This window comes from Lontra canadensis, unplaced genomic scaffold, assembly GCF_010015895.1.
Source record: "Lontra canadensis isolate GAN:19392208 unplaced genomic scaffold, GSC_riverotter_1.0 scaffold228, whole genome shotgun sequence".
NCBI lineage: Eukaryota > Metazoa > Chordata > Mammalia > Carnivora > Mustelidae > Lontra > Lontra canadensis.
Genome location: NW_022631222.1, coordinates 180595 through 208586, shown reverse-complemented (window position 1 = coordinate 208586; position 27992 = coordinate 180595). Strand labels below are relative to the sequence as shown.

Sequence of the window (27992 nt, the reverse complement as noted above, 5' to 3'; positions counted from 1 at the left end):
AGGAAACTGACACATGCTACTACATGGATGAACCTTGAAGACACAATGCTAAATGAAATAAGTCAGTCACAACTGAACTAACAGTCCACTTACATCAATTATCTAGAGTAGTCAAATTCAGAGACAGAGCGCAGAATAGTGGTTCCAGGGGTTGGGGTAGGGCAGGAAATGTTTAATGAGTGCATAGACTCAGTTTGAAATGATGAAAAAGTTCTGGAGATGAATAGCTATGATGGGCACAACAATGTGAATGTAATGAATGCCACTAACTGTAAACTTAAAATCACTGTAAGGGTAAATTTTATGTTATATATATTTTTACAAGAAAAAAAAATCCTTTAATGGCTCTGAGGCCAGACAGGTAACAAAAATGAGTTCTGTGGGCACAGGACTAAAGGCAGTGGTGGGGGGAGAAGGAAGAGGGCTGGGCCTGCTTATTGCATCAAACGTTTAAAGTTTCAATCCTGCCTCACCTCACTCTCTCAACAACAGCAGCAGGTCATGTCCTAATGTGATTCTTTCCACCTTAAGCATTTTTTTTTTTTTTTTTTTAAAGATCTTGTTCCTTTGGTCCTTTCTCCATACTCCTACAAAATCTACCCAAGATGCTTACTGCCACTCTGAACCTTGGCAGCTAGAGGCTTCTCTCTTGGGCTTTTCAGTGTCCCTGAGTAAACAGTATGTGGAGTTGTTCATTTCGCCTTTCTTTCCCCTGGTTTGAGTGCCTCTCTAGAAACAGGGACCAGCCCATTGTCTGGGTCTTCCAACCCCAAAACAAGGTCAGAGCCCAGTAGCCATTCAGTCAATACTTGCTGGTGAAGAAGGCTATCTGAGAGTCTAGCTGATGGAGCCAGCAACAATGCTTCAGGACCCAGATGATGGCCACCAACAGAAGTAGGCCATTTAGGGAGGGGCTATTTGGGCAGGAGACGATTGTGACCAGGTTTTCAATATGTTAAATCTGAAATTACAGCAGGACATTGGTCAGAAATGGAACTGACCCTTGTGAGACAGCAGGTTTGGGGTTGGGACCTAGGGAATGATCTGCATCAAGAGGATGTTAGCTAAGATCAGGAGTGAAGACATCAATGAGAAAAAGAAGACCCAGGAACGAGCAGAGGCTGAAATGTGACCTGGGGAATGCCTGTTCCCAGGCAGCCAGCACTCACCACACAACTAAACTTCTCACAGGCCTCCTTTTATTAGGTTACTATAACCCAGAGTTTTCCATTGCTAAGAGATCATTAAACAAAAAGTATATATAGACAATGTTCTAAAGCAGCTATTTCTAAGGATGAACAATAAGGACACAAAAGTAATACTAACATCTTATAATCTGACACTGTTTTAAAAGATCCTTCTTCTTCTTTTTTTCTTTTTTCCTTCTTTTTTTTTTTTCCTTGCTCTCCTGTTCCTCTCTGCCGGTGGGCCAGTACAGCACCGGTATAAGACCCTTTTACATAATCAACTTTTATTATGTCCTATGTTAGTCTAAGAACCATGACCTACATGATCAGATTAATCTGATCATGGTGGTACAACAAATTTTGAGGCAAAGGTTGCTCTTTATTGAACTTGTCTACCCACGGGCGCCTGGGTGCTCAGTTGGTTAAGCAACTGGGCTCAGGTCATGATCCCAGAGTCCTGGGATTGCGCCCCACATCGGGCTCCCAGCTCCACGGGGAGTCTGTTTCTCCCTCTGACCTTTTCCCCTCTCATGCTCTGTCTCTAATAAACAAAAAAATAAAATATTTTAAAATAAATAAATAAACTTGTCTACCCACTAAAAAAATACCCTTTACATATGCTATATCCTGTTGCCAGAGACCCACAAAGCCAGCACTTACACCACACAACAGACAACAAGTTATTTCCATATAACAGTGCCAAGACCCAGGGAGTATCCGTAAACAGACTTGCCTGGAATCATGTGGTGAGGCACAGACAAGACTTTGTGGCTTCTGTCTCCAAATCAAATGTGCTCCATCATTTCACTTTCCCTATTAACATTAAGACTCTACTTTAGACAACCAAAAAATACTCACATGAAATTACATGCATATAATCTTTACAGTTACACACCAACAAGCTCAGCCCGACATAAACAGAGGCCAAACAGAAAACATTTAAGGGAGCACAGAGCTTGAAACAGCCTGGCCCACAGGCACCTCCATGTCCTGGAGGTGCAAACCTAAAAGCCAACTTCACTCCACTGGGTTAAGGTGTTCAGTAATACTAAGCACTGTAAGACAATTTCCAGAGGAGCAAACTGCATTTCCATGGGCACCACTAACACCATAGTGTAAATGTGTCAATTAGGTCCTTCCTAGAGGTCCGCTCAAGAAAACGACCCAGCTTTAGTTTTGTCCTTTATAAGTGAGAGAGAGTCTAGAACAAGGCCATAAGGAAGGGTAAGCCAGGTAGGGAATAAGGAGTAGGCTGGGAGTAGGGTGCGGCATGATGAAAGGTGCACAAAGGCAAACAGAGGTTTGACTCAGCAAACCTGTACTCATCTGGCTCCTGTCGGGGGCTACCCTCTGTCAGATGGAGGTTGGGGTCAGAGAGAATTTGGGTGTGGAACAGTGGTGCCGGAGACAGGTGCCTGCCCCATCCCTCAGCTAGCTTTCTAGGAGCTGGGGAAGGCAGGTGAGCTCTTGGAAATATAAGCTTTATCTGATATGGATCAGTGGCCACACAATCTGTTAGCCAGTTTCTTCAAGGTTTTCCTTTAAAGTATACAAAAGAGCCATGTGTGCAAATGACTTCCACATATGCTAAAAACCTATCCAAATTTTAATGACATTAACAAACCACTACTTGTTCTCCTGGAGGTTTAAACTGACTTCTCTCTCCTTTTCTGAAAAAAAGTACACATACATGAGTCAGCCCTGTTAACACCACCAGTTGTTTCCTTTCCACAAGACACAGTGGGCCGGGAAGCTCTTCCAGATCTCTATACATGGTTGTCCACCTCTCTGATTTTTCATATTAGGTTCCACAAGGGAGAGAGACACACATATTAGCCAACTGATGCTTACGAGGGAAGGAATGGGGGGTACAAAAACAATTTCTGGATTTATACTATTATGCCCCCCACTACCCCACCCCCCACAAACCTTGTTATCGTATTGGTAACACCAACAGGAGAACCTCCCCCAGACAAAACCGAATTCCCCACCCATCATGGCTCTTGCACAGTGGGTCAGAAAGCCCTTGTAATCACAGCTGCTATCTACCTATCCCCAAGAACCTCCCTTCTAGAGTTTCAGAATCCCTCACTGGGGGGGGGTGGAGGACTATGGGCTAGGACCACCACAGGATCTTGAAGGATGTACAATGTATGGCTTGGTATGCATGATCTTGGAATGCACGTGTCTGGAGGGACAACTGGAGCTACCCAGACACTTCTGGGTGGCTGATTCTGTTGGATGGACGCCTGGGATATGGAGCGCTGTGCTCATCATAATCAACAAAAACAAGTCAGGCTTTCCCCCAACCCTTAAAACCATTCTATGGCTCCGAGCTGAACTTAAGATAACAGCCACCCTTCCTTCCTCCATGGTCCCCTGTCCATCTCTCCCTCCTCTTTCATTTTCCTGACTCCAGGATTTCCACTGAAGGGAGTCGAGCCTGGTGTCCAGCTCCATCCACCTCAGGGTGTCTTTCTCCTTCTCTCTCTTTCTGGTAGCCTGGAGCACTGTTCGCTCATGCCTCAGCTCAGGCAGAACCGCCTTGAGCTCTTCTGGTCACCATAGCAATGTCAGAATTTACTGTCCTCCCATCTGCAGTAGTGTCAGAATGGCATGGTCTTGCCTGTTACCTGGGCTTTCCAACTGGGCTGTGAGGCCCAGGAGGCAAGGGGGCCTCGCCAGTCCTTCCCCTGTTGGATCTCCTGCAGCTGGCGCAGAGCTGGGAAGCGGGTCAGCAAACGCTGAATGAATGAATGCAGCAGCTCCAGGCTTCCTCAAGGTAGAGACCCTTGCTGTCTGGCCCACCCAGTAACCAGAACGCGGATCGCTTCCCTCACAGGTCAGCCGAACCCAGAGTTCTGGAAGGACTAATGGAGCCAGGACAGGAAGGCAACAAGAGAGAAGACCCGCGTGCGAATGACCCAGAGTCCGCCTGCTGGAGCCGCTGCTAGAGACCAAGGAGCTGACAGGTGTGTGGGTCTAGACCCCAAAACCCCGACCCTCTTCCACTCGGGCCCACTTCTGCGGCGCGCAGTACGCCGGGCTGCCCACGTGCAGCTGCTCGGGCCCTGCGGACTCCGCCAGCCCAACACGCACCCCCGGACCGCCCTTACCCGGCAGGGTCCCCTCTGCCTTACCACCGAGGGAGGTTCTGTTTCCCGGGAGCGCGCGGGCGCCAGAGTAAGCTTCCCCAGCTCTCGCTCCCAGCCGGTGTTACCGGGGCCTCCGCCCACAAGCCGCGATCCGGCGGATCCCGGGAGCAGGAGTCCCGCCCACGTGCGCGTTGCGTCACCCGCCGGGCGGAGCGGGCCGTTGGGGGCGCAGCGCGCAGGCGTGGCGGACCGGCGGGGCGGTGTTGGCCCCGCTGCGCAGACGCGGGCGGGTGTTCTGGCCGGTAGGTGTTGCGGTTCCCTTCAGAACAGGTTTGCCTACTGTCAGGCCTGGCCAGGATCTTGGCCCGTCTGGCCTCCAGAGTGCCAGTCCGGCCCTCGCCGGCGGGATTCGGCTGCTGTCCCAGCTCGCAGTGGTTCCTCTGGGCGGCAGGGCAGGCTGTGGTGCTGGCCAAGGAATTACCGCCCTAACCTCACAACCTTGACCTTGACCAGCCTGAGGAAGTTTTGAATTTTCCTTGGGTCCCTCCACACCTAAAGCCAGCTCCCCACCCCAGCCTTCTCTTTTGAAGGTCATACAAGACAGAAAAAGCAACTACAACAGGACAGGCAGTGCGATGAATCTCTCCTGTTCTTGACCCCCATTTTCCTAACTTCCCAGGTGCTGCCAAAGTTGGCTGGAGCTCCTGAGTTCGGTTAGGCATCCACGCAGGCTCCCGGTTTATTTAAGGATCATGGTGGAAGGGTCAGCCAGATGTCTGCTCAGTCAGTCCCCTTTTGCTCAGCCCAGTGCTGGAGCTGTCTTCCTAGCTTCTCTGGCGGCTGGGCTGCCCATGTGACAGCATCTGGGCAACGAGCCGAGTGTGTGCCTCCTCTGGAGCTGGTTTGGAACCGCCCCCCCCATCTCGAGGTGGTGTGGGGCAGGGGGAGGGGGAGACCCTGGGAGGGTCCTTAGTGGATTCCAGAAGCACACGGTGCTCTTAGGTCTGTGGTCCAGATGGTGGCACTTTTGAAAGTGAGTCAGTGCTCACCAGACAGGACATAGGGACAACATACATAGACCAGGAGTTGGCACGGGGCATGCCATCACCATGAGCACCTGCTTGGGCTCTGCCCTTCTTCACCAGGTCAAACTGCTGAGACTTGGTTGTTTATACAGCAGTTAGCACATATGGTCCCTTGTTCCAGGTGCTTGCTGTCATGAATAATGCTACAAGGATCCTAGAGGACTATTTTTGTGTGCACATGTGGGTATATCTATAGGAAAAATTCTTAGAATTGCTATGGTAAAGACTATGTCCTCCTTCCCCTTTTTCTTTTAAATATTAAGATACATGTGGCTAAATTGCTTCTTAGACATTGTACTTACATACCCACAATAATATATGGGAGTGTGGGTTTCCCCACTTTCCCCAGTAGAATCATTACAAACCTTTGTATCTGTGCCAACCCACTGTTTGAAAAATTCTATCTCACATACAGTTTAAATTTACATTTATTCTAATATTTTGAAATTTCTGTTCATGAAACCGTGATGACCTTGGTGAAGGTCATATTTCATATGGTCAACCATATTTCACTCCTAGAGTTTCTAGAATTTGTCAATTTCACTGACGTGGGCTTTTGTATATGCCATTCACTGCTTGGAAAGCTCTTACCCCAGGTCTTTGCTTAGTAAACTGCTATGGTATGAATATTTGTATACTCCCCAAATTTATATGTTCATATCATAAACCTTGAAGGTGAAAGTATTAGGGCCTTTGGGAGATGAATGTGATTAATGTCTTTATAAAAGAGACTCCAGAGAGTTCCCTTGCCCCTTCTGTAATGTGCAGTTACAAGCCAGAAGGCAGCCCTCTGAGGAAGCCAGCCCTTACAAACCAGATCTGCCAGTGCCTTTATCTTAGCTTTCCAAGCCCCCAGAACAGTGGGAAATACATGTTTGCTATTTATAAACCACCCAGTGTATGATATTTTTGTCATATAGGAGTCCCAATGGACTGAGACATAGATTCTTTCTCCTCCTTTAAGACTCAACTCAAATGTCATCAAAACATTTTATCTAGAGTGGTTCTTTCCCCCTCCCCCAATAATCTTTTTTTTTAAATTTACTTAATAGTACTTTTCAAACCCATCATTATTTATTTGCTCATTTGTACATTGGTATATTCCTTATACCTTACTGAAAGGTGAATTCCATGGAAGTGAGGAAGTGGTTTGTCCTGATGGTTGTTGCATGGGTAGCACCTAGCACTCTGCCTGGCATGTGGTAGGTACCTGTAGCAGACACTGTTTTTACCTTATTTCCTCAGTCCACTTCTGACTTCAACTCTCCAGTGGTGGAGGAGAGTTCTCATGAATGCTGCCACCTCAAGTAACTCTTTGCTGTCTGCTGTAGAGCTTACCTTAGAACTTTCTCTGGTAGCCCTGGGAGCAGGAATAATCTGGAAGTTCAGGGAAGTTAACCCTTAACTAATTGGGGTTGAATGCTTCAGCCTTCCATGCTTCATGAGAGTTGGATTGAGCCTGAGTTTCCCACAGTGGTAACCAGCTCAGTCATGTCCAGCCCCTTGGGTTGACTTTTTCTTCTTCCTTGGCCCCCTTTCCCAAATAAACTACTTAGATCTAAGCTCTTGTCCAGAATGCCTTTGGGGAAACCCAAACCAAGGCAATGCTCAATAAGTACTTGTTGAAGGAATGCATAGATTAATTGTAGTGCTTTGGCAGTTTTCACTGTTCAGCCAAGAAGCAGCAGCTCAGTCCTTCAGGTGAAAGATGATGGAAGCCAAGTGGCACCTGTTCTGGACATACAGGAAATGGGACAGATACCAACGATATGGGATGGCAGAAAATGTGTGCAAGTGCTCTGACAGCAGGGAGGCATGACTGGCCCTACCTTTGGGAGGTAAGGAAGTTTTAGAAGAGGTAAATGAGTTACTAAATTGCCTCAGTTTACCCAGTGTGACTAAGGACAGAGTGGCAGAAGCCCATTATTTTGTGCAGATGCTTGCTCAGATTTATCTACCTACTCACATCAATCCAGGGGGACATCTGCAGATCTGTTACATGAAACAGAAAAACATGGACTCCACACTGCCCTGGTAGCAGAATGTACCAGCACCCTCCCTGCCCCATATCCTTCCCACTTCAATCACCAATGATTCTCCCCATGACAGCTTTCTTTTGGCCCAAGCATGCCCGACAACTGGAAGCGCCAGGGAGCTAATGCTTCCCCTTAGCCAATGACAGGTGTGAATACCCTGGATCGTTCACCTCTCCCTCCCTTGCACCTCAAGTAGAACAACACTCTGGCAAGTTGTACAGTGTAATTGAGCCCCAGTTGCCCAGAGCAATGACCCATACTGGCTTACTCCCTGTCCCTGTCTTTCCTACCCTACTAGTGTTTCCTGGGGTCACACACTCCCTTTTTATTTAAGATTTTATTTTATTAGAGAGAGACAGAGGGAAAGTGAGATAGAGAGCATGAGTGGCAGAGAGCCAGAGGGGGAAGCAGACTCCCCACTGAGCAGGGAGCCCAACAAGGGGCTCCATCCCAGAATCCTGAGATCATGACCTTAACTAAAGGCACATGCTTAACTGACTGAGCCATCTAGGCTCCCCAACTACTTACACTCCTTTTTCAGCATTTGTTTTGGGGAGATTTTTTAATAAGACACCCATTGCTCACAGGTCATTTTGGTAACAAAATATCTTAGTCACTTCTGATTCTCTGGAGAGTATAACCACAAATTGCTGCTTTCCCATTCAAATTTTTCTTTCTTAACTCTCCAGAAAAGTCACATCCTCTGCATTCATGGCTAGCCCTCCATTTTCCAAAAGTACACACATGAAAAATGTGAGGGAAAACTTCCTCTTGCCCAGAGGAGGTTGTCTTTTATTATTTCTGCCTGCCACATTGGCCATTACAAGGTCTCCTTTGACTTCCTGATATATGGTCAACAGAGGCCACCTGGACCATAGTGATAATCTAGTTGGGACCCCAAGAAATGTGGCTATAACAAGAGTTAGTAGTGTTCTGGGTGATTGGGTTAACTATCAGACGGACTAATGTGGAAGATTGTTCTGTTTAGGGAACCTGGGTGGATCAGTGGGTTAAGCCTCTGCCTTCGGCTCAGGTCATGATCTCAGGGTCCTGGGATTGAGTCCCGCATCGGGCTCTCTGCTCGGCAGGGAGCCTACTTCCCCTTCTCTCTCTCTGCCTGCCTCTCTGCCTACTTGTGATCTCTGATTGTCAAATAAACAAATAAAAAAATAATCTTAAAAAAAAAAAGATTGTTCTGTTTAACTCCTTGAGCAGCTGCGTATTTGCTGTTCTCCCTTCCATGGAGTCCCTTAACTTTTTAATCATTAAATATTAATGTGCCCCTCATCTGATTAAGAAAACTTTCTTTTAAGAGCTTTTAATGCAGTTTAATAGTTTTAAAAAATCATTACAGGATGTTGAATTTTATTTTGTATATTTTACTAATCTATTAAGGCAATCATCTGAGTTTCTCCATTATTTTGTGAATGTGGGAAGTTGAATTTTGATGTTGAATCACTCCTGATTCCCAATAGAAAACACATTTAAAAAACTAGTTTCAGAGGTAGAATTTTTTTAAAAAGATTTTACTTATTTATTTGAGAGAGACCGAGCAAGCGAGTTTGCTTGAGTGCGCTAGCCTGGGTGGGGGGTGAGGGACAAGCAGATTCCCTGCTGAGTGGAGATCCTTTTTCCAAATGGCAGGATCTCCTTTCTCACGGCATTGTATCCATTGTATCCATTCATCCATTGATGGACCCTTAGGTTGTTTCCATGTTTGTTACTGAGAATAATGTTGTAATGAACATGGGAGTATAGATATCTCTTCAAGATACTAATTTTGTTTCCTTTGTTTTCTTTTTTTTATTATGTTATGTTAGTCACCATATAGCACATCATTACTTTTTGATATAGTGTTCCATGATTCATTGTTTTTGTTCTCCACTCAGTTCTCCATGCAATATGTGCCCTCCTTAATACCCATCACCAGGCTCCCCCCACCTTCTTCCATCTAAAACCCTCAGTTTGTTTCTTGGAGCCATGAGTCTCTCATGGTTCATCTCCCCCTCTGATTCTCCTCCTTGATTTTTCCCTTCCTTCACCCAATGTCCTCCATGCCATTCCTTATGTTCCCCCAATAAGTGAAACAATCTGATAGTTAACTAGTCCCATCCATGCTGATGCAGAAGTTGGGTATTCATCCTTTCTGATGGCTGAGTAATATTTCATTATATATATGGACCACATCTTGTTTATCCCTCCATCTGTTGAAGGGCATCTCAGCTCTTTCCACAGTTTGGTGACTATAGCCATTGCTGCTATGAACATTGGGGTATAGATGGCCCTTCTTTTCACTACATCTGTATCTTTGGGGCAAATACCTAGTAGTGCAATTGCAGGGTCATAGGGAAGCTCTATTTTTAATTTCTTAAGGAATCTCCACACTGTTTTCCAAAGTGGCTGCACCAACTTGCATTCCCCCCAACAGTGTAAGAGGGTTCCCCTTTCTTCACATCCTTCCCAATATTTGTTGTTTACTGTCTTGTTAATTTTGGCCATTCTAACTGGTGTAAGGTGGTATCTCAATGTGGTTTTTGATTTGAAGCTCCCTGATGGCTAGTGATGATGAACATTTTTTCATGTGTCTCTTAGCCATTTGTATGTCCTCTTTGGAGAAGTGTCTGTTCATGTCTTCTGCCCATTTTTTTTGGATGTGATTATGTTTTTTGAGTGTTAAGTTTGAGTTCTTTATAGATCTTGGATATCAGCCCTTTGTCTGTAATGTCATTTGCTAATATCTTCTCCTATTCCCTGGGTTGCCTCTTTGTTTTCTTAACAGTTTCCTTTGCTGTGCAGAAGCTTTTGATCTTAACGAAATCCAAAAAGTTCATTTTCACTTTTGTTTCCTTTGCCTTTGGAGACGTATCTTGAAAGAAGTTGCTGTGGGCAATGTGGAAGATGTTACTCCCTATGTTTTCCTGTAGGATTTCAATAGATTCCTGCCTCACGTTGAGGTCTTTTGTCCATTTTGAGTTTATCTTTGTGTATGGTGTAAGAGAATGGTCAAGTTTCATTGTTTTATACATAGCTGTCCAATTTTCCCAACACCATTTATTGAAGAGACTATCTTAAAAAAAGGTTTTTTTTTAACAAATAATGTATTATTAGCTCCAGGGGTACAGGTCTGTGAATCGTCAGGCTTACACACTTCACAGCACTCACCATAGCATATACCCTACCCAACGACCATAACCCAACCACCCTCTCCCTGACCCTTCCCCCCCCGGCAACCCTCAGTTTGTTTTCTGAGATTAAGAGGAAGAGACTGTCTTTTTTCCACTGGAAATTTTTTCCTGCGTTGTCAGAGATTATTTGACCATAGAGTTGCAGCTCCATATCTGGGCTCTCTACTCTGTGCCACTGGGCTATGTGTCTGTTCTTGTGCCAGTACCATGCTGTCTTGGTGATCACAGCTTTGCAGTAAAGCTTGAAATCAGGCAATGTGATGCCCCCAGTTTTGTGTTTCTTTTTCAACATTTCCTTAGCAATTCGGGGTCCCTTCTGGTTCCATACAAATTTTAGGATTGTTTGTTCCAGAACTATGAAAAATTCTGGTGAAATTTTGATCAGGATGGCTTTGAAAGTATAGATTGCTCTAGGCAGTATAGACATTTTAACAATGTTTATTCTTCCGATCCATGAGCATGGAATGCTTTTCCATCTTTTTGTGTCTTCTTCAATTTCTTTCATGAGTGTTCTGTAGTTCCTCGAGTACAGATCCTTTACCTCTTTGGTTAGGTTTATTCCAAGGTATCTTATGGTTCTTGGTGCTAGAGTAAATGGAATCAATTCTCTAATTTCCCTTTCTATATTTTCATTGTTAGCGTGTAAGAAAGCAACTGATTTCTGAGCATTGATTTTGTATCCTGCCACATTACTGAGTTCTAGTATGAGTTCTAGTAGTTTGGGGGTGGAGTCTTTTGGGTCTTCCATATAAAATATCATGTCATCTGCGAAGAGAGAGAGTTTTGACTTCTTCACTGCCCATTTGAATACCTTTTATTTCTTTTTGTTGTCTGATTGCCGTTGCTAGGACTTCTAGTACTATGTTGAACAACAGTGGCAAGAGTGGGCAGCCTTGTCGTGTTCCTGATCTCAAAGGGAAGGCTGTCAGCTTTTCCCCATTGAGGATGATATTCGCTGTGTGTTTTTCATAGATAGATTTTATGAAGTTGAGGAATGTTCCCTCTATCCCTATACTTTGAGGAGTTTTAATCAGGAATGGTTGCTGTATCTTGTCAAATGCTCTTTCTACATCAACTGAGAGGACCATATGGTTCTTCTCTCTTGTCTTATTGATTTGCTCTATCACATTGATTGACTGGTGAATGTTGAACCACTCTTGCACCCCAGGGATAAATCCCACCTGGTCATGATGGATAATCTTTTTAATGTACTGTTGGATCCGATTAGCTAGGATCTTGTTGAGAATCTTGGCATCCATATTCATCAGAGATATTTGTCTGAAATTCTCCTTTTTGATGGGGTCTTTGCCTGGTTTGCAGATCAGGGTAGTGCTGGCTTCATGGAAAGAGTCTGGGAGTTTTCCTTCTGTTTCTAATTTTTGAAACAGCTTCCAGAGAATAGGTATTATTTCTTCTTTGAATGTTTGGTAGAATTCCCCAGGGAATCCATCAGGTCCTGGGCTCTTGTTTTTTGGGAGGTTTTTGATCACTGCTTGAATCTCATTACTAGATATTGGTCTATTTGGGTTGCCAATTTCTTCCTGATTCAGTCTTAGAAGCTTCTAGGTTTCCAGAAATGCAACTATTTCTTCTAGGTTGCTTAACTTATTGACATATAACTGTTGATAATAATTTCTGATGTTTGTTTCTATTTCCTTGGTGTTAGTCATGATCTCTCCCCTTTCATTCATAATTTCATTAATTTAGGTCCTCTCTCTCTTCTTTTGGATTAGTTTGGCCAGTGGTTTATCGATCCTATTGATTCTTTCCAAGAACCAGCTTCTAGTTTTGTTGATGTGTTCTACTGTATCTCTCATTTTTATCTCATTGATCTCTGCTCTAATCTTGATTATTTTCTTCGTGTGCATGGGTTAGGCTTAATTTTTTGTTCATTCTCCAGTTCTTTAAAGTGTACAGATAGTTTTTGTACCCAGGATTTTTCTGTTAAAAAAATAGAGTGAAGCTTGGATGGCTATGTATTTCTACCTTAGGACTGCCTTTGTCATACCCCATAGGTTTTGGATGGATGTGTTTTCATTCTCATTCTTTTTCATGAATTGTTTAAGTTCTTCTTTGATTTCCTGGTTGATCTAAACATTCTTGTACAGGATTATCTTGGATTTCAAGTGTTTCAATTCCTTCCAAACTTTTTCTTGTGGTTGAGTTCCAGTTTCAAAGCATTGTGGCCTGAGAATATGCAGATAATAATCTAAATCTTTTGGTACTGGTGGAGACCTGATTTGTGACCCAGTATGTCAACTATTCTGGAGAAAGTTTCATGTGCACTCGAGAAGAATGAGTATTCTGTTGTTTTAGGGTGGAATGTTCTGTATATATCTATGAGGTCCGTCTGGTCCAATGTGTCATTCAATGCTCTTGTTTCTTTATTGATTTTCTGCTTCGATGATCTATTTCTGAGAGAGGCGTGTTAAGATTTCCTACTATTAATGTATTCATTTCAATATGACTCTTTATATTGATTAATAGTTTTCTTATGTAATTGGCTGCTCCCATATTGGGGGCATAGATATTTACAATTGTTAGATCATCTTGGTGGATAGTCCCTTTAAGAATGATGTAGTGTCCTTCTGTATCTCTGACTACAGCCTTTAGTTTAAAATCTAATTTATCTGATATGAGAATCGCTACCCTGGCCTTCTTTTGAGGCCCATTTACATGAAAAATGCTTCTCCATCCCTTTACTTTCAGTCTGGGTGTATCCTTAGGTTCGAAATGGGTCTCTTGTAGACAACATATGGATGGGTCCTGTCGTTTTATCCAACCTGCAGCCCTGTGTCATTTTATGGCTGCATTTAGGCCATTCACTTTGAGAGTGATTATTGATAGATACGATTTTAGTGACATTGTGTTTCCTTTGAAGTCTTTCTTGTCTCGATACTCTTTTAAGCCTTGCTGGTCTTGGAAAGTATTATTGGAAGTATTATTCTTTTTTTTTTTTTTAAGATTTTATTTATTCACTTCACAGATGGAGATCACAAGCAGGCAGAGAGGCAGGCAGAGAGAGAGGAAGGGAAGCAGCCTCCCCGAGCAGAGAGCCTGATGCAGGGCTCGATCCCAGGACCCCGAGATCATGACCCAAGCTGAAGGCAGAGGCTTTAACCCACTGAGCCACCCAGACTCCCCTGGAATATTCTCTCTCTCTCTCTCTCTCTATATATATATATATATATGAGGTCCATCTGTTCCAATGTGTCATTCAAAGCTCTTGTTTCTTTGTTGATTTTCTGCTTAATTGATCTCTCTATTGCTGAGAGTGGAGTGATATGGTCTCCTGCAATTAACATATTATCAATATGTCTCTTTATTTTGGTTAAAGGTTTGCTTATGTATTTGGCTGCTCCCATGTTGGGGATATAGATATTTACAGTTGTTAGATCTTCTTGTTGGATAGACCCTTTAAGAATGATATAGTGTCCTTCTACAACTACAGTCTTTAGCTTAAAGTCTAATTTGTCTGTTATGAGAATTGCTATCCCAGCTTTCTTTTGGGGTCTGTTGGTATGAAAGATGGTTCTCTATACCTTCACTTTCAGTCTGGGCGAATCTTTAGGTTCCAAATGAGTCTCCTGTAGACAGCATATGGATGAGTCCTGTCTTTTTATCCAGTCTGCAACCCTGTGTCATTTTATGGGAGCATTTAGGCTGTTCACATTGAGAGTGATTATTGAAGAATATGATTTTATTGTCATCATGTTGCCTGTGAAGACTTTTATCTATAGATTGTCTCTGTAAATTTCTGTTCTATATCACTTTTGGGGTCTTTCTCCTTTTGTGGTCACATATTCCTTCAGTTTCTGCCAGTCCTGGATGCTCTTTATCTTTCCATTTGTTCTGAATTATAGCCTTGCTGGGTAAAGTATTCTTGGCTGCATGTTCTTCTCATTTAATACCCTGAATATATCTTGCCAGCACTTTCTGGCTTGCCAGTTCTCTGTGGACAGGTCTGATGTTATTCTGATGTTCCTCCCTCTGTATATAAGGAATCTCTTCCCCCTAACGGCCCTTAAGGTGGTTTCATTGGTTCTAAGATTTGCAAGTTTTACTATTACATGCTGGAGCATTGGTTTATTCTCCTTGATCTTGGGAATGGTCCTCTCTGCCTCTAGAACACAAATGCTTGTTTCATTCCCCAGATTAGGGAAGCTCTTAGCTATTATTTGCTCAAATATATCTTCTAGTCCTCTCTCTCTTTCCACCCCTTCAGGGATCTCAATAATTCTGACAGTAGAACATTTCATGGTGTCATTTATTTTTCTCTAATTCTGTTTTCATGGATTTTAAACTATTTGTTCCAGGCCTCCTCCTCTTCCTTCTTTTCTATCAGTTTGTCTACTAAGTCACTAATTAGTTCTTCTGTCTCATTTACTCTAGCTGTTAGAGTATCTATATTAGATTGGATCTCATTGATAGCATTTTTAAGTTCTGCTAGATTTGCTCTCACTTCTGCCCTTAGAGAATCTATGTAGCCATTGATGGTTTTCTCCATTCTAGCTATTGTCTTCATAACTGTTACTCTGAAGTCTATTTCCAACATCTTGCTTATATCTATATCCATTAGTTCTGTGGCAGAGGTCACAGTCTCTGACTCTTTCCTATGTTGGAGATTCCTCCTCTTAGTCATTATGTTGATGGGTGGTTGAGGGAATGTACAGAATCCAAATTATTGACCACAACCCAAGCAAGATGCACCTGTTTTATAGGTACCTTAGGGTTGTCAGCCTCTTTTCTTCCAGCCTGTCTTCTGTGGGAGCAATCTGCCATCCTGTTACTCAGGCAACTCTGGGGAGAGTAGCCCTGCCCCTGTGTGTGTGTGTGTGTGTGTGTGTGTGTTGGTGGGGGGGGGCTCTGGGAAAACTAGTTTTGGTGGGCTTTTTTCTCTGGTGTCTTTCCCCAGTGACTTTCAGTGTCTCTTCTGAAAGTCAGAGCAGAAGTAACTGTATCCAAACTTCTGTCTCAGAACCGAGAGATAGCAGTCTGCTCTCCACTGAGCTCTCCAGGCCACATTATCTCTGTTTCTTTCTGTGCTGCAAACTGCAGCAACCTGGGTTGTGTGCCCCATAGCAGCACTTCCAGCCCTTGCTTCCAGGTCCAGACACATCTCTGCCCTTTGTGTTTCTAAAACTGCCAGCCACCCTCAGTTTGCACGTGTACCCCTGCAGCTCCAGGTTTCAGTCTGGGGGCTGCCCTAAAGTCTTGTGGCTGCCACTACTGCTACAGGTCTGTGAGTCTGTGCCTGGTCCCCAGGGCAGGAGGCTTTTGTGCTCTGGTGGCACAGGATCACAGAGCCTCCCTCCCCCTTCCATGTATCTTCTGATATTTCCTGACCACCCACCAGAGACCATCTGTTTGTAGAGATCCAGATATATCTTCTTACATCTCAGCTGATTTCGTGGGTGTTCAGAATAGTCTTGTAGATATCCAGTTCAATTCAGGGGACTGGTTGAAATAGGGTTCCCTACTTCTCCACCATCTTTTCTTGTTTCCCAGAGGTAGAACTTTGTGATTCATCAGTTGCATATAACACCCAGTGTTCATTACATCAAGTGCCCTCCTTAATACCATCACACAATTACCCTATCCCCACACCCACCTCACTCCTGCAACCCTCAGTTTGTTTTCTAGAGTTCAGCACCTCTTATGGTTTGTCACCCTCTCAATTTTCATCTTGTTTTATTTCTCCTTCCCTTACATTCATTTGTCTTGTTTCTTAAATTCCACATACGAGTGAAATAATAGGGTATTTTTCTTTCTCTGACTGACTTATGTCACTTAGCATAATTCCTCCAGTTCCATCCAGGATGTTGCAAATGGCAAGATTTCATTCTCTTTGATGGCTGAGTAATAGTCCATGGTGTATATATACCACATCTTTATCCATTCATCTGGATAATGAGACATCTTGGCTCTTTCCATATTTTCTCTATTGTGGTCATTGCTGCTATAAACATTGAGATGCACGTGCCCCTTTGAATCACTATATTTATAACCTTTGGATAAATATCTAGTAGTACAATCACTGGGTAATAAGATAGCTCTATTTTCAACTATTTAAGGAAACTCCATAGTGTTTTCCAGAGCAGCTACACCAGTTTACATTCCCACCAACAGTGTAAGAGGGTTCCCCAGAAAGCACATTTTTTATACATTGCTGGATTTGATTTGCTAACATGGTGTTTAGGTTGTTTTTGTATTCATGAGAGAGCTTAGGTTTTAATTTTGTTTCTTATATTGTACTTATTTGGATAACTTTCATAGTTATATTAGCCTTACCAAGGGAGTTGGAAATTAAAAAAAAAAAAACTAAAAAAGAGTTTGTGTATGGTTTGAATTTTCTATTCCTTGCATATCTGAGAGAATATGCCTATTTTCTATGTGGGCTATTTTAAATTGCTGATTCCATTTCTAATCATTCAAGTATTCTATTTCTTTTTCAGGCAGTTTTGGTGTATTTCTAGTGAGAGCTTTGTCCATTTCACCTATGTTTTGAACTTAATTGGCATAACAGTGTTCATATCTTATCACACTAGCATTTGTAGTTATAGTCTCTCTCTTATTTATAATATTACTTATTTGTGCCCTCTCTTTTTTTTCTTGATCAAGATTCCTAGAAATTTAAAAATTTTGTTGCTTTTTCCCTACAAGAACTAACTTTTGGCTTCGTTAAATACCTCTGTTGTGTTTGTTTGATATTTTAAAATTTCTCCCATCTTATTTCTTTTGTCCTACTTTCTTTGAGTGTTTTCTGTTTTTTTTCTTTTTCTAATTAATCATCTCATTAATATTCAACCTTCTTCCCTAATATATGCATTTAAAAGTTTAAATTTTCAAGTATCATACTAGCGTGTCCTACAAATTTTGCATATTGTCTTTTTATAATTGTCAGCTTGGAAATTTTTTCTGATTTCCACTATAATAACTCTCTGTCCTGTGAGTTATTTAGAAACATGTTTTTAAATTTTTGAATTAATTTTTAAAATTAAACTTTTACTTAGTAAATTCGCACTTGATTGCATTAGAGTCTGAGAATGTAATCTCTGTAATACCTATTCTTTGAAATTTTTTGAGACTAGCTTTGCAGCTACTATTTGTAAATTGACCATGGGTATTTGAGAAGAATGTGTGTGTCTAAGTTTTAGAGTGAATAAAATACCCATTAGATCACCCTTGTGATATTAATAAGCTAAAGTGCTGAAAGGAGACCCCACCATAGGTCTAAAGCAAATAGAAGATGATTTTTTGTAATTTCAGTGATGCAGAATGGGGAACTCAGCTCCCCATGGTCCATTATCCTAAGACCCAGATTCACTGGGCTCTGTTAACTATAAAATGTGCTGTCTAAGACCATCCTCTCAGTAGAGTCTACACTCTGGGACAGCAGGAATGTGTCTGTTTTCTTTGCCTTTGTTCCTTCAGACAGTGCCCAGCACATAGTAAGCTTTCAGTAAGTATTTGTTAAGTACATGAATCAATGAAGAAAGAATGGTCCCTTAATTAACATACCAACAAAATTTAATATATTTTTTTTCTTTTTAAACTTTGCTTATTTTTTCAATTAACAATACATAATTGTGGCTTAAATTTTAAAAAGATATAAAATTTTATACAGTGATGGTTTTCCTAGCTACCCAATTCCCCTTCCTGGTAACAGCTTGTTTATATTCCCCAGAGGTATTTTATATATACACAAGCAACCATGTATATGTATAGTTTTTTTTTTTTTGAAAGACAGAAAGAGAGAAAGAAAGTGAGAGAGCATGCACGCACTTGTGTGTGTGTGTGTGTGTGTGTGTGTGTGTGAGGGGCAGAAGGAGAGAGAAAGAATCCCAAGCAGGCTCCACACCCAGTGTGGAGCCCTACATGGGGCACCGTCTCAGGTCTCCGAGATCATGATATGAGCTGAAATTAAGAGTTAGCTGCTTAACAGACTGAGTCACCCAGGTGCCTCTGTATAGAATAGTTTCTGACGTATTCTCAATCATAATAAAATGCCTTATTCTTCCCCTTAGGTATTCCATTATTTCTGAATTCACATTTCTGAGAAAGTGTTTGGTGTCAGTCTGTTGAAGGGACACTAGATGGCAGCATACAACCAGAAGCTGGAGGCCCCCTGGGGCTGGGAGTAGGCGTGGGTTGTGTGTCCGGGGTTTAAACAGGGGTTTCACATAGTTGTCCTCTGCACAGCAGGTCTCCTGAGCCGCCCTGGTCATGTTTGTCTGTGTTGGTGTGTGGGTAAATGTCTACCCAATTTTAATAAATGAGTTCTTGTTTGAGTTTTAAATCTGTTACAAATTGAGCTATAGAACCTGACACGGAACTTATTTGTTGAAAATAACAAAATTTTAAAGCCACTCCCAATCCAAACTCCCCAGTACACCCTCCAAGATCATACATATGCCTAGTCTCATCCCTCAGAATTGTTAGCCTAAAATGATTTAAACCCACACGACACACATAATCTGAGGTGTTAAAGTAACAATGGAAGCAACCTTAGTTTCTCCATGCTTTAAGTTTTCCCTTGCTTTAAGATTTTCCCTTTCCTTGACTATTTTTCTCACATGATTACTTTTCTCACCAAACCCACAGCCACCCCTTCTCTTCTGTCCTGGTGACAATGCCTCCCTCATTTCTCCTACTCTTTTCTAATGAAGTTTGAGGAAACATAAGGATCAAAGTGTGTATATTTCCGTTATGGAACCCCCTCACCCATCACAGACTGCAGTCTATATTTTGTTGTGTATACTTTTTTATTTAACATATACCCTGGATAATTACTCATGAATATACAAAGAGAATAATTTTTTAAAGCTTTAAAAAACTGTGCTATAACTTACATACAGTAAAGTGTAATCTTATGTGTGGTGCTTGATGCTTTTTTTGCAGGGGTTTACACCTGTGTCACTACCAACCCCTCATGACATAGAACATGTCCCAGCTCCCAGCCTGCCCCTCCCGCCCCCTTCTAGTTGCAACTTCTTCCAAGTTACCACAATTGTGACTTACAGGGAGGAAATCAACTGTTTTAATGGCTGCATGGTAATCTCATGTATGGATGTGATTTTAGCCATGAGTTTCCAATCTTTTGCTATTATAAATGAGGATACTTGGACTATCCTTGAACACAAGCCACCTCTTGTATTTTTACCTTTATAGGCAAGCCCAAACTCACTTTATAGAAAACACATATAAGGTAATTTTAAACGAGTCTGGTCTTGCTATGTCTTCCTTTCATTTCTATCTTTTTTCTATACAGATTCCTTTCCCTCCTTTGAATTCCTGTTGTTCTTCTTGTCTCACCAATCAGTACCCTGCATCCTCTTGCTCTTGCCTTTAAGGCAATCTTCAGCCTCTCTCACTAGAACAGACACACCCTAAGGGCCTGGACCTGGGACTCATCTCTTTGCATTCCTATGCTTGGCCCAGTGGTTGGCAAAACCAGATCAAATTCAGTGTCAGCTTGGTAAACACATTTGTATGCCAATATATTAGATTTTAGGATTGTTAAAAATGTGTAACACTCTAAAGGGTCAAACATCTGTCTGCTAAACAGATAAACAACAAAATCATGTATAATAGACTATGGAGCAGATTAATTGCTTAATTTAATAGCTATAATTAGTTCTTACTAAGGCTTTTACTATAACACTCTCCTACATAGGCAGTGCACTCACCAAAATTAGAAACTTAACACTAATGCAATACTACCAGGAATCCACACACCAAGTTTCACCAATTGCACCAATAGAGTCTGTTATAGCAAAAGAAAACAGAACAAAAATTCTTTCCTTCGCCTTTCTTCCTTTCTGGTCCAGGGTACAATCCTGGATCATGTACTGAATTTAGTTGTCTCTGCCTGTCTTTTTCTTTTCTTTTTAAATTTAAATTCAATTAGCCAACATATAGTGCATCATTAGTTTCTGATGTAGTGTTCGATGATTCATTAGTTGCATATAACATCTATATAACATCTAGTTGCATATAACATCCATCACATCAAATGCATTCCTTAATGCCCATCATCCCACCTACCTCCTTTTCCACAACCCTCAGTTTGTTTCCTGGAGTCAAGAGTCTCTCATGGTTTGTCTCTCTCTCTGGTTTCTTCCCATTCAGTTTTTCCTCCCTTCCCTTATGATCCTCTGTGCCATTTCTTATATTCCACATATGAGTGAAACTATATGATAATTGTCTTTCTCTGATCGACTTACTTAACTTAGCATAATACCCTCCAATTCCATCCATGTCAATGAAAATGGTATATATTCATCCCTTCTTGATGGCTGAGTAATATTCCATTGTATATATGAACCACATCTTCTTTATCCATTCATCTGTTGAAGGGGATCTCGGCTCCTTCCACAGTTTGGCTGTTGTGGACATTGGTGCTGTGAATATTGGGGTGCATGTGGCCCTTCTTTTCATTGCATGTGTATCTTTGGGATAAATATCCAGTAGTGCAATTGCTGGGTAGTAGGATAGCTCTATTTTTAACTTCCTGAGGAACCTCTCTACTGTTTTCCAGAGTGGCTGTACCAGCTTGCATTCCCACCAACAGTGTAAGAGGGTTCCCCTTTCTCCACATCCTTGCCAATATTTGTTTTTCCTTGTCTTGTTAATTTTAGTCTAACTGGTATAAGGTGGTATCTTATTGTGGTTTTGATTTATATTTCCCTGATGACAAGTGATGTGGAGTATTTTCTCATGTGTCTGTTCTGCCAGTCTTTTTCAATCTATAATAGTCCTTCAGCCTTTCTTTATATTTCATAACATTGTCACTTTTAAAATCCCATTCCATTTTATTTTTTATTGATTTTTGTTATGTTCAGTTAGCCAACATATTGTACATCATTAGTTTTTTATGTAGTTTTCAGTGATTCAGTAGTGTGTATAAGACACAATGAAATGGAAAACATTCCATGCTCATGGATTGGAAGAATAAACATTGTTAAAATGTCTATGCTGCCCAGAGGAATCTACATTTTCAATGCCATTCCTATTAAAATGCCATTGGCATTTTTTTTTTTTTTTACAGAGCTGGAACACATAATCCGAAAATTTGTATGGAACCAGAAAAGACCCCAAATTACCAGAGGAATACTGAAAAATAAAAACAAAGCTGAAGCTGGGGGCATTGCATTACCTGATGTCAACCTATATTACAAAACTGTGATCATCAAAACATTATGGTATTGGCACAAAAACAGACACATAGGTTAGTGAAAACAGAATGGAGACTCCAGAAATGGACCCTCAACTTTATGGTCAACTAAACTTCGAAAAAGCAGGGAAAAGTATCCAATGGAAAAAAGACAGTTTCTTCAATAAATGGTGCTGGGAAAATTGGACAGCCACATGCAGAAGAATGAAACTGGACTATTCTCTTATACAACACACAAAGATAAGTGCCATTTTTGAAGAGTATGTGCCAGTTACTTTGTAGAGTATCTCTCAATGTGGGTTTGTCTGATGTGTCTTCATGATTCAATTCAGGTTGTATATTTTGGGCAATACCACAGAAGTGATGTTGTGCACTTCTCAGTGCATTGTGTTAGGAGCTTGTGATGGTTCATTATTGGTGATGTTAACTTAAATCACTTGGTTGAGATAGTATCTGCTAGGTTTCTTCACTTTGTTACACACACTGTTTAAATTAATTCCTCAGAAAATTATTATAATCTTCCTTCTACAAATGAGCACACTGAGGCACAAAGATGTAGATAACTTGCCCAAAGTCATACTCATAAGTCAGAATCTCAACCCAGCCCTTTTGCTTCCAAAGCAAATACTCTTACCTGCCAAACTAAAGGGAGACTTTGGGGGCTGGAAGACTTGATGTTCTTGGCCTGTGGAGAACTGTTGGAGGGCAGGGAATATGTGGATGGACAGAAACATGAAATATAATGGGCTAAGCCTCTTTATTAGTATGTCTGGCTTGGGGCTTGGTGTATTACTCCAAATATATGATTTGTGTGGGCCTGGGCCTTCTCTGGAATGGCAGGGCTGGACTGCTTGAGAATGCCAATACTCCAAATCCCCATTCTAGGGGTAAGTTCCTTGTAGTTGTTCAGAGGTCATGATGTGCCCCCAATCTTTGTTTCTTGGCTACATCCATGATTTGTATTGTAGAAGTATAGTGAAAAAGTTGTCATAATGGAGTCGTGAACAAAAAGAGTTGATCTATATTTTGGAATTCTGTGTGGACAAGAGATACAGACCTGTTTCACAGATAACTCCTTGTCTGTTCGTGTCCAAGCTCACTGAGGGCTAGATGCTCCCAAGCACCAAGGCTTTGAGCAGACCTGTGCCTGATCCTTTGTTCTTTCCCTCCAGTTCTTTTGACCTGGCTTCCCCTAATTCCTTCCTGACTCTTGAAAAGCTCTTGGTCATCTGCTCACTCCCTTGCTTCCCCAACTGCTGACTCACTATGTGCTCACAAGATACACTTTACCATGCACTCCTTCTCCACATCTGGCACAGCTCCAGCTTTCACTCAGTCAAGTTTCTTCTGCTTCACAGCAGTATTTCCAGATTTTCAGTCTTAGTTTGGACCCCCTGGAAAGAAAGTCTGGGGAAGGAGGGAACTAAAGTAGTTATACATCAGCTCCTGTCAGTCATTTGTTAAGCTTTAATTTTCCTGCATATCTGGCCTGCTGTACATGCATGCTCTGAAAGAGCCCTTAGGCACAGAGATCTGACTCCTTAGGCAGATGGGACTGACTCTAGTTGATACTGGAAAAGTAAGGGTCTGAAGGCTACTAATGAGAACAGTGGCAACCTGGTTCATAAGCTCTTACAATTTTAGAGCAGAAAAGGAGTTTAGAGACCATCTAGTCCACTTTCTCCCTCTCCCCCAATGGAGTCACAGATAAACCTTGCATTTATAAAGAGGAAACTCAGATGGGAAAATTTCCTGAATTTTCTGGATTTCTCCAAACTTCACTGGTTTTTTTTTTAATTTTATTTTAAAATTTGTTTTTATTTTTTAAAAATTTTAATTCCCATGTAGATAACACAGTGTTATATTAGTTTCAGGTATACAATATAGTGATTTGACAGATATTACTCAGTGCTCATCAAGATAAGTGTACTCTTAATCCCATTCACCTGTTTCACCTGTCCCTCCACCCACCTCCCCTATGGTAACCATCTGTTTGTTCTCTGTAGTTAAGAATCTGTTTTTTTGGTTGGTTTCTCTTTTTTTCTTTTGTTCATTTGTTTTGTTTCTTAAAGTCCACATATGAATGAAATCATATAGTATTTATCTTTCCACCTGGCTTATTTCACTTAGCGTTATACTCTCTAGATCCATCCATGTTGTTGAAAATGGCAAGATTTCATTTTTTTTTATGGCCAAATAATATTTCATTGTGTGTGTGTGTGTGTTTATGTGTGTGATGGGTCTTTGGGCTGCTTCCATAATTTAGGTTGTAGGTAATGCTGCTATAAACATCAGGGTGTATGTTTCCCTTTGAATTAGTGTTTTTGTGTTTTGGGGAGGTTAAATATCCAGTAGTGTATTTACGGGGTCATAGGGTAGCTCTATTTTTAACTTTTTGAGGAAACTTCATACTGGTTTCCTGAGTGGCTGCCTCAGTTTACATTCCTGCTAACAGTGCACAAGGATTCTTTTCCATCTACATCCTCACCAACACCTATTGTTCGTTGTGTTGTTGACTTTAGTCATTCTGACAGGTATGATGTGAGGTGATATCTCATTGTGGTTTTGATTTGTATTTCCCTGATGATAAGTGAGGTTAAACATCTTGTCATGTGTCTGTTGGCCATTTGTATGTCTTCTTTAGAGAAATTTCTGTTGATTTCTTCTGCCCATTTTTAAATTGGATTGTTTGGGAGTTTTGAGTGTGTGTTGAGATGTGTAAGTTGTTTATATGTTTTTTGGATGCTAATCTTTTTTTTTTTTAATTTTTTATCACCTTACACCAGTTAGAATGGCCAAAATTAGCAAGACAGGAAACAACATGTGTTGGAGGGGATGTGGAGAAAGGGGAACCCTCTTACACTGTTGGTGAGAATGCAAACTTGTGCAGCCACTCTGGAAAACAGTATGGAGTTTCCTCAGGAAGTTAAAAATAGAACTATCCTATGACCCAGGAATTATACTACTAGGTATTAACTTCAAAGATTCAAATGCAGTGACCCAAAGGGGCAGCTGCTCCCCAGTGTTCATAACAGCAATGTCCACAAGAAGGAAACTTGGGAAAGAGCTGAGATGTCCATCAACAGATGAATGGATAAAGAAGATGAGGTATACACACACACACACACACACACACACACACATGCACACAAACACTGGGATATTACTCAACCATCAGAAAGGATGAATACTTCATATTTATATCGATGTGGATAGAACTGGAGGGTATTATGCTGAGTGAAATAAGTCAATCAGAGGAAGATGATTATCATAAGGTTTCACTTATATGTGGAATATAAGAAACAGTGCAGAGGATCATAGGGGAAGGGAGGGAAACTGAATGTAAGTCATCAGAGAGGGAGAAAAACCATGAGAGTCTATTAATGATAGGAAACAAACTGAGGGCTACTGGAAGGGAGGTTGGTGGTGGGATGGGGTAAGTGAGTGATGGTTATTAAGGAGGGCACGTGATGTGATGAACACTGGGTGTTATATGCAACTGATGAATTATTGAACTCTACATCTGAAACTATTGATGTACTCTATGTTGGATTATTGAATTTAAATAAAAAGAAAAAAAAACCCTTTTGAGGTATTGCTTCACTTCCACTAGGATGGCAACAATAAAAAAAAGAGAAGAAATATTGATGAGGATATGGAGAAATAGAACCCTTGAAGATTGTTGTTTTGAATGTAAAATGATGTAGCTGCTGTGGAAGACAGACTGGTAGCTCCTCTAAAATTTAAAAATATATCTTCAATATGATCTAAGAATTCCACTTCTGGGTAGAAATCCCAAAGAACTGAAAACACATGCTTAAAACAATTATTTGTGAATGTTCATAGCAACAGTATTCACAATAGCCAAAAGGTGAATGTCCACCAATTGATAAGTGTATCCATTTATAATGTGACATATTACCCAGCCCTAAAGAGGAATGAAGTGCTGGTACATGATGTGACATGGATAAATCTTGAACACATTGTGATAAGTGAAAGAAGACACAAAAGTCTACACATTGTATCAAAGTTTCCAATTTTATGGAATGTGCAGAATAGGCAAAGTCACATAGACACAAGTAGATTAATGATTGCAGAGGCTGGTGTGAGGGAGGAATGGGGTGTGATTGCTAATGCCTTTCTTTTTGGAGTAATGTAAATGTTCTAAAACTAGATAACAATAATGGTTTCAAGGCTCTAGAAATCACAGAACTGTACACTTCAATAGGGAGAATTGTGTGGTTTGTGAATTACTGCTCAATAAACCTTTTATAGAATAGCAAGTATCTTCTCTGTTATAACCACAGTGCAATAATTAAAATTAGAAAGTTAACACACTAATGTAATACTGTAATATAATTCATATATCTTAGTTTGAATTTATCATTTGTTCTATTAATGCCCCTTATAGCAAAAGACAGTCTTTGATCTTGTGTTGTAATTAGTTTTCATGTCTCATCTCATTTAATCTGGAAGAGTTTCTCAGTTTCCCTGCCCTTCCCATCCCCTGACCACTTTAAAAAAAAATGTATTTATTTTTGTCAGAGAGAAAGAAAGCACAAGCAGGGAGAGCAGCAGTCTCCCTGCTGAGCAGGGAGCCTGATGTGGGACTCAATCCCAGGACCCTGGGATCACGACCTGAGCTGAAGGCAGGAGTTTAACCCACTGAGCCACCTAGGCATCCCTTGACCATTTTTAAGAGTAAATTATTTTGTACAATGCTTCTCACTTTGCTTATTCTGATATTTTCTTATCAGAAGATAAGACCCTTGACCATTTTTAAGAGTAAATTATTTTGTACAATGCTTCTCACTTTGCTTCTTCTGATATTTTCTTATGATTAGTTTCAGATTATGCATATTTGTCAGGAATACCACAGAAATGATAATGTGCCTTTTCTTTGCTGTGTATCCTAGCAAAGGGCGGGTGGAGGTTGGTTATCCAGTCACTGATGATGTAAGGCGGTGTCTGCTTGGTTTTTCCATTGTCAAGGTGTTATATTTTCTTGTGAAATTAATATGTACCTTGTGGAAAAATACATGTATGACTATGTAAATATCCTCAAATTTCCATCCCTTTGAGTGGAATTGAAGATTTTTGCCTGAAAAATTCAGACTCATATCAGTTCCTATTTTTGTTTTGGTGGGTTTTATTTTGATTTAAAAGACTCAAAGAGCTTTGAGTTTTTTTAAAAGATGTACAGTCAAGCATTGGCCTGCCTATTTTTTTTTTTTTAGATTTTATTTATTTATTTGACAGACAGAGATCACAGGTAGGCAGAGAGGCAGGTAGAGAGAGAGGAAGGGAAGCAGGCTCTCCGCCAAGCAGAGACCTCAATGCGGGGCTCGATCCCACGACCGTGGGACCGTGACCCGAGCCGAAGGCAGAGGATTTAACCCATTGAGCCACCCAGGTGCCCCTGGCTTGCCTATTTTGAAGGGAACATAGAAATAGCCAAATTATCCAGGTTTAATCATCCCTATTTGCAGAGAAGATGATGACATCTTGACTCAGGGGCTTAACACCAGCTAATTTTTGGGAGTTTGCCCTCTGCCTTCTTAGACTTGTAGGGGTGTTTTGGTGATTTGGTAATTATTGTAAATAACACTAAGGTAGTGTTATTTATATCATTGATAGCATGATAAACTTCTGCCAGGTGGGCTTTCACTTCTGTCCTTAGAGATTCTATGTTGCCACTAATGGTTTTCTCTTAACCTAGCCATTGCCTGGATAATTTTTACCCTGAATTCCCTTTCTGACATACTGTTTATGTCCATATCCAATAGTTCTGATGGAGAGGGCACAGTCTCTGAATTTTTCCTCTGTTGGGTGTTCTTCCTCCTAGTCATTTTGGTGAGAGGTGGTTGAGGGTATATACAGCTGAATATATCAACCACTATCCAGGCAAGGTGCACCCTGGAATGTTTTTATACTTCACAGAGGTTGAGAGGGTCCTGGACAACTTTTATTTGTTGAGATTTCAGGAATATTAAAATATAAGTAACAAAAGTGGTTTGTGACTCTGGTAGAAAAAAGATCAATAGTTACTGCCTGTGGGGGTGAGGGTGAGCTGGGGTTGCCTAGAAAAAGCCAAAGAACTTTTTAAGGTAGTGGAATTTTGTGTATCTTAATTGGAATGATACACCATGGCGTCAAATGTTACATTATAATATGTTTTACCTAAAAATCCCCACCAACACATACTGAGCTCTGGTTAATGATGCACAT

At 41.2% G+C, this 27992-nt stretch overlaps 1 protein-coding gene and 1 long non-coding RNA gene across 13 annotated transcripts in view; one reads left to right on the top strand and one right to left on the bottom strand.

Annotated features, from left to right (window-relative positions):
- ENTPD6 (ectonucleoside triphosphate diphosphohydrolase 6) overlaps positions 1 to 4389 on the bottom strand; it is a 47956-nt gene extending 43567 nt beyond the window's left edge. For 2 of the 12 annotated variants that reach the window (XM_032849414.1, XM_032849420.1), the window contains exons 1-2: positions 4328 to 4384; positions 1921 to 2000 (exon numbers count right to left, since the gene is read on the bottom strand). In XM_032849414.1, coding sequence (XP_032705305.1) covers positions 1921 to 1930 — 10 coding nt within the window. In that variant the 5' untranslated portion in view covers positions 1931 to 2000; positions 4328 to 4384. Of the gene's footprint in view, positions 1 to 1920; positions 2001 to 2877; positions 2938 to 3820; positions 4168 to 4303 lie in introns of those variants that run through there. The other 10 variants (XM_032849422.1, XM_032849423.1, XM_032849419.1 and 7 more) reach the window with 9 other exon arrangements.
- A 155-nt stretch (positions 4390 to 4544) lies between these two features.
- LOC116862234 lies at positions 4545 to 7108 on the top strand. Its single transcript, XR_004381612.1, has 2 exons — positions 4545 to 4584; positions 7028 to 7108. It is a non-coding gene; the product is annotated as an uncharacterized LOC116862234 (long non-coding RNA).
- The last annotated feature ends 20884 nt before the right edge of the window (positions 7109 to 27992 follow it).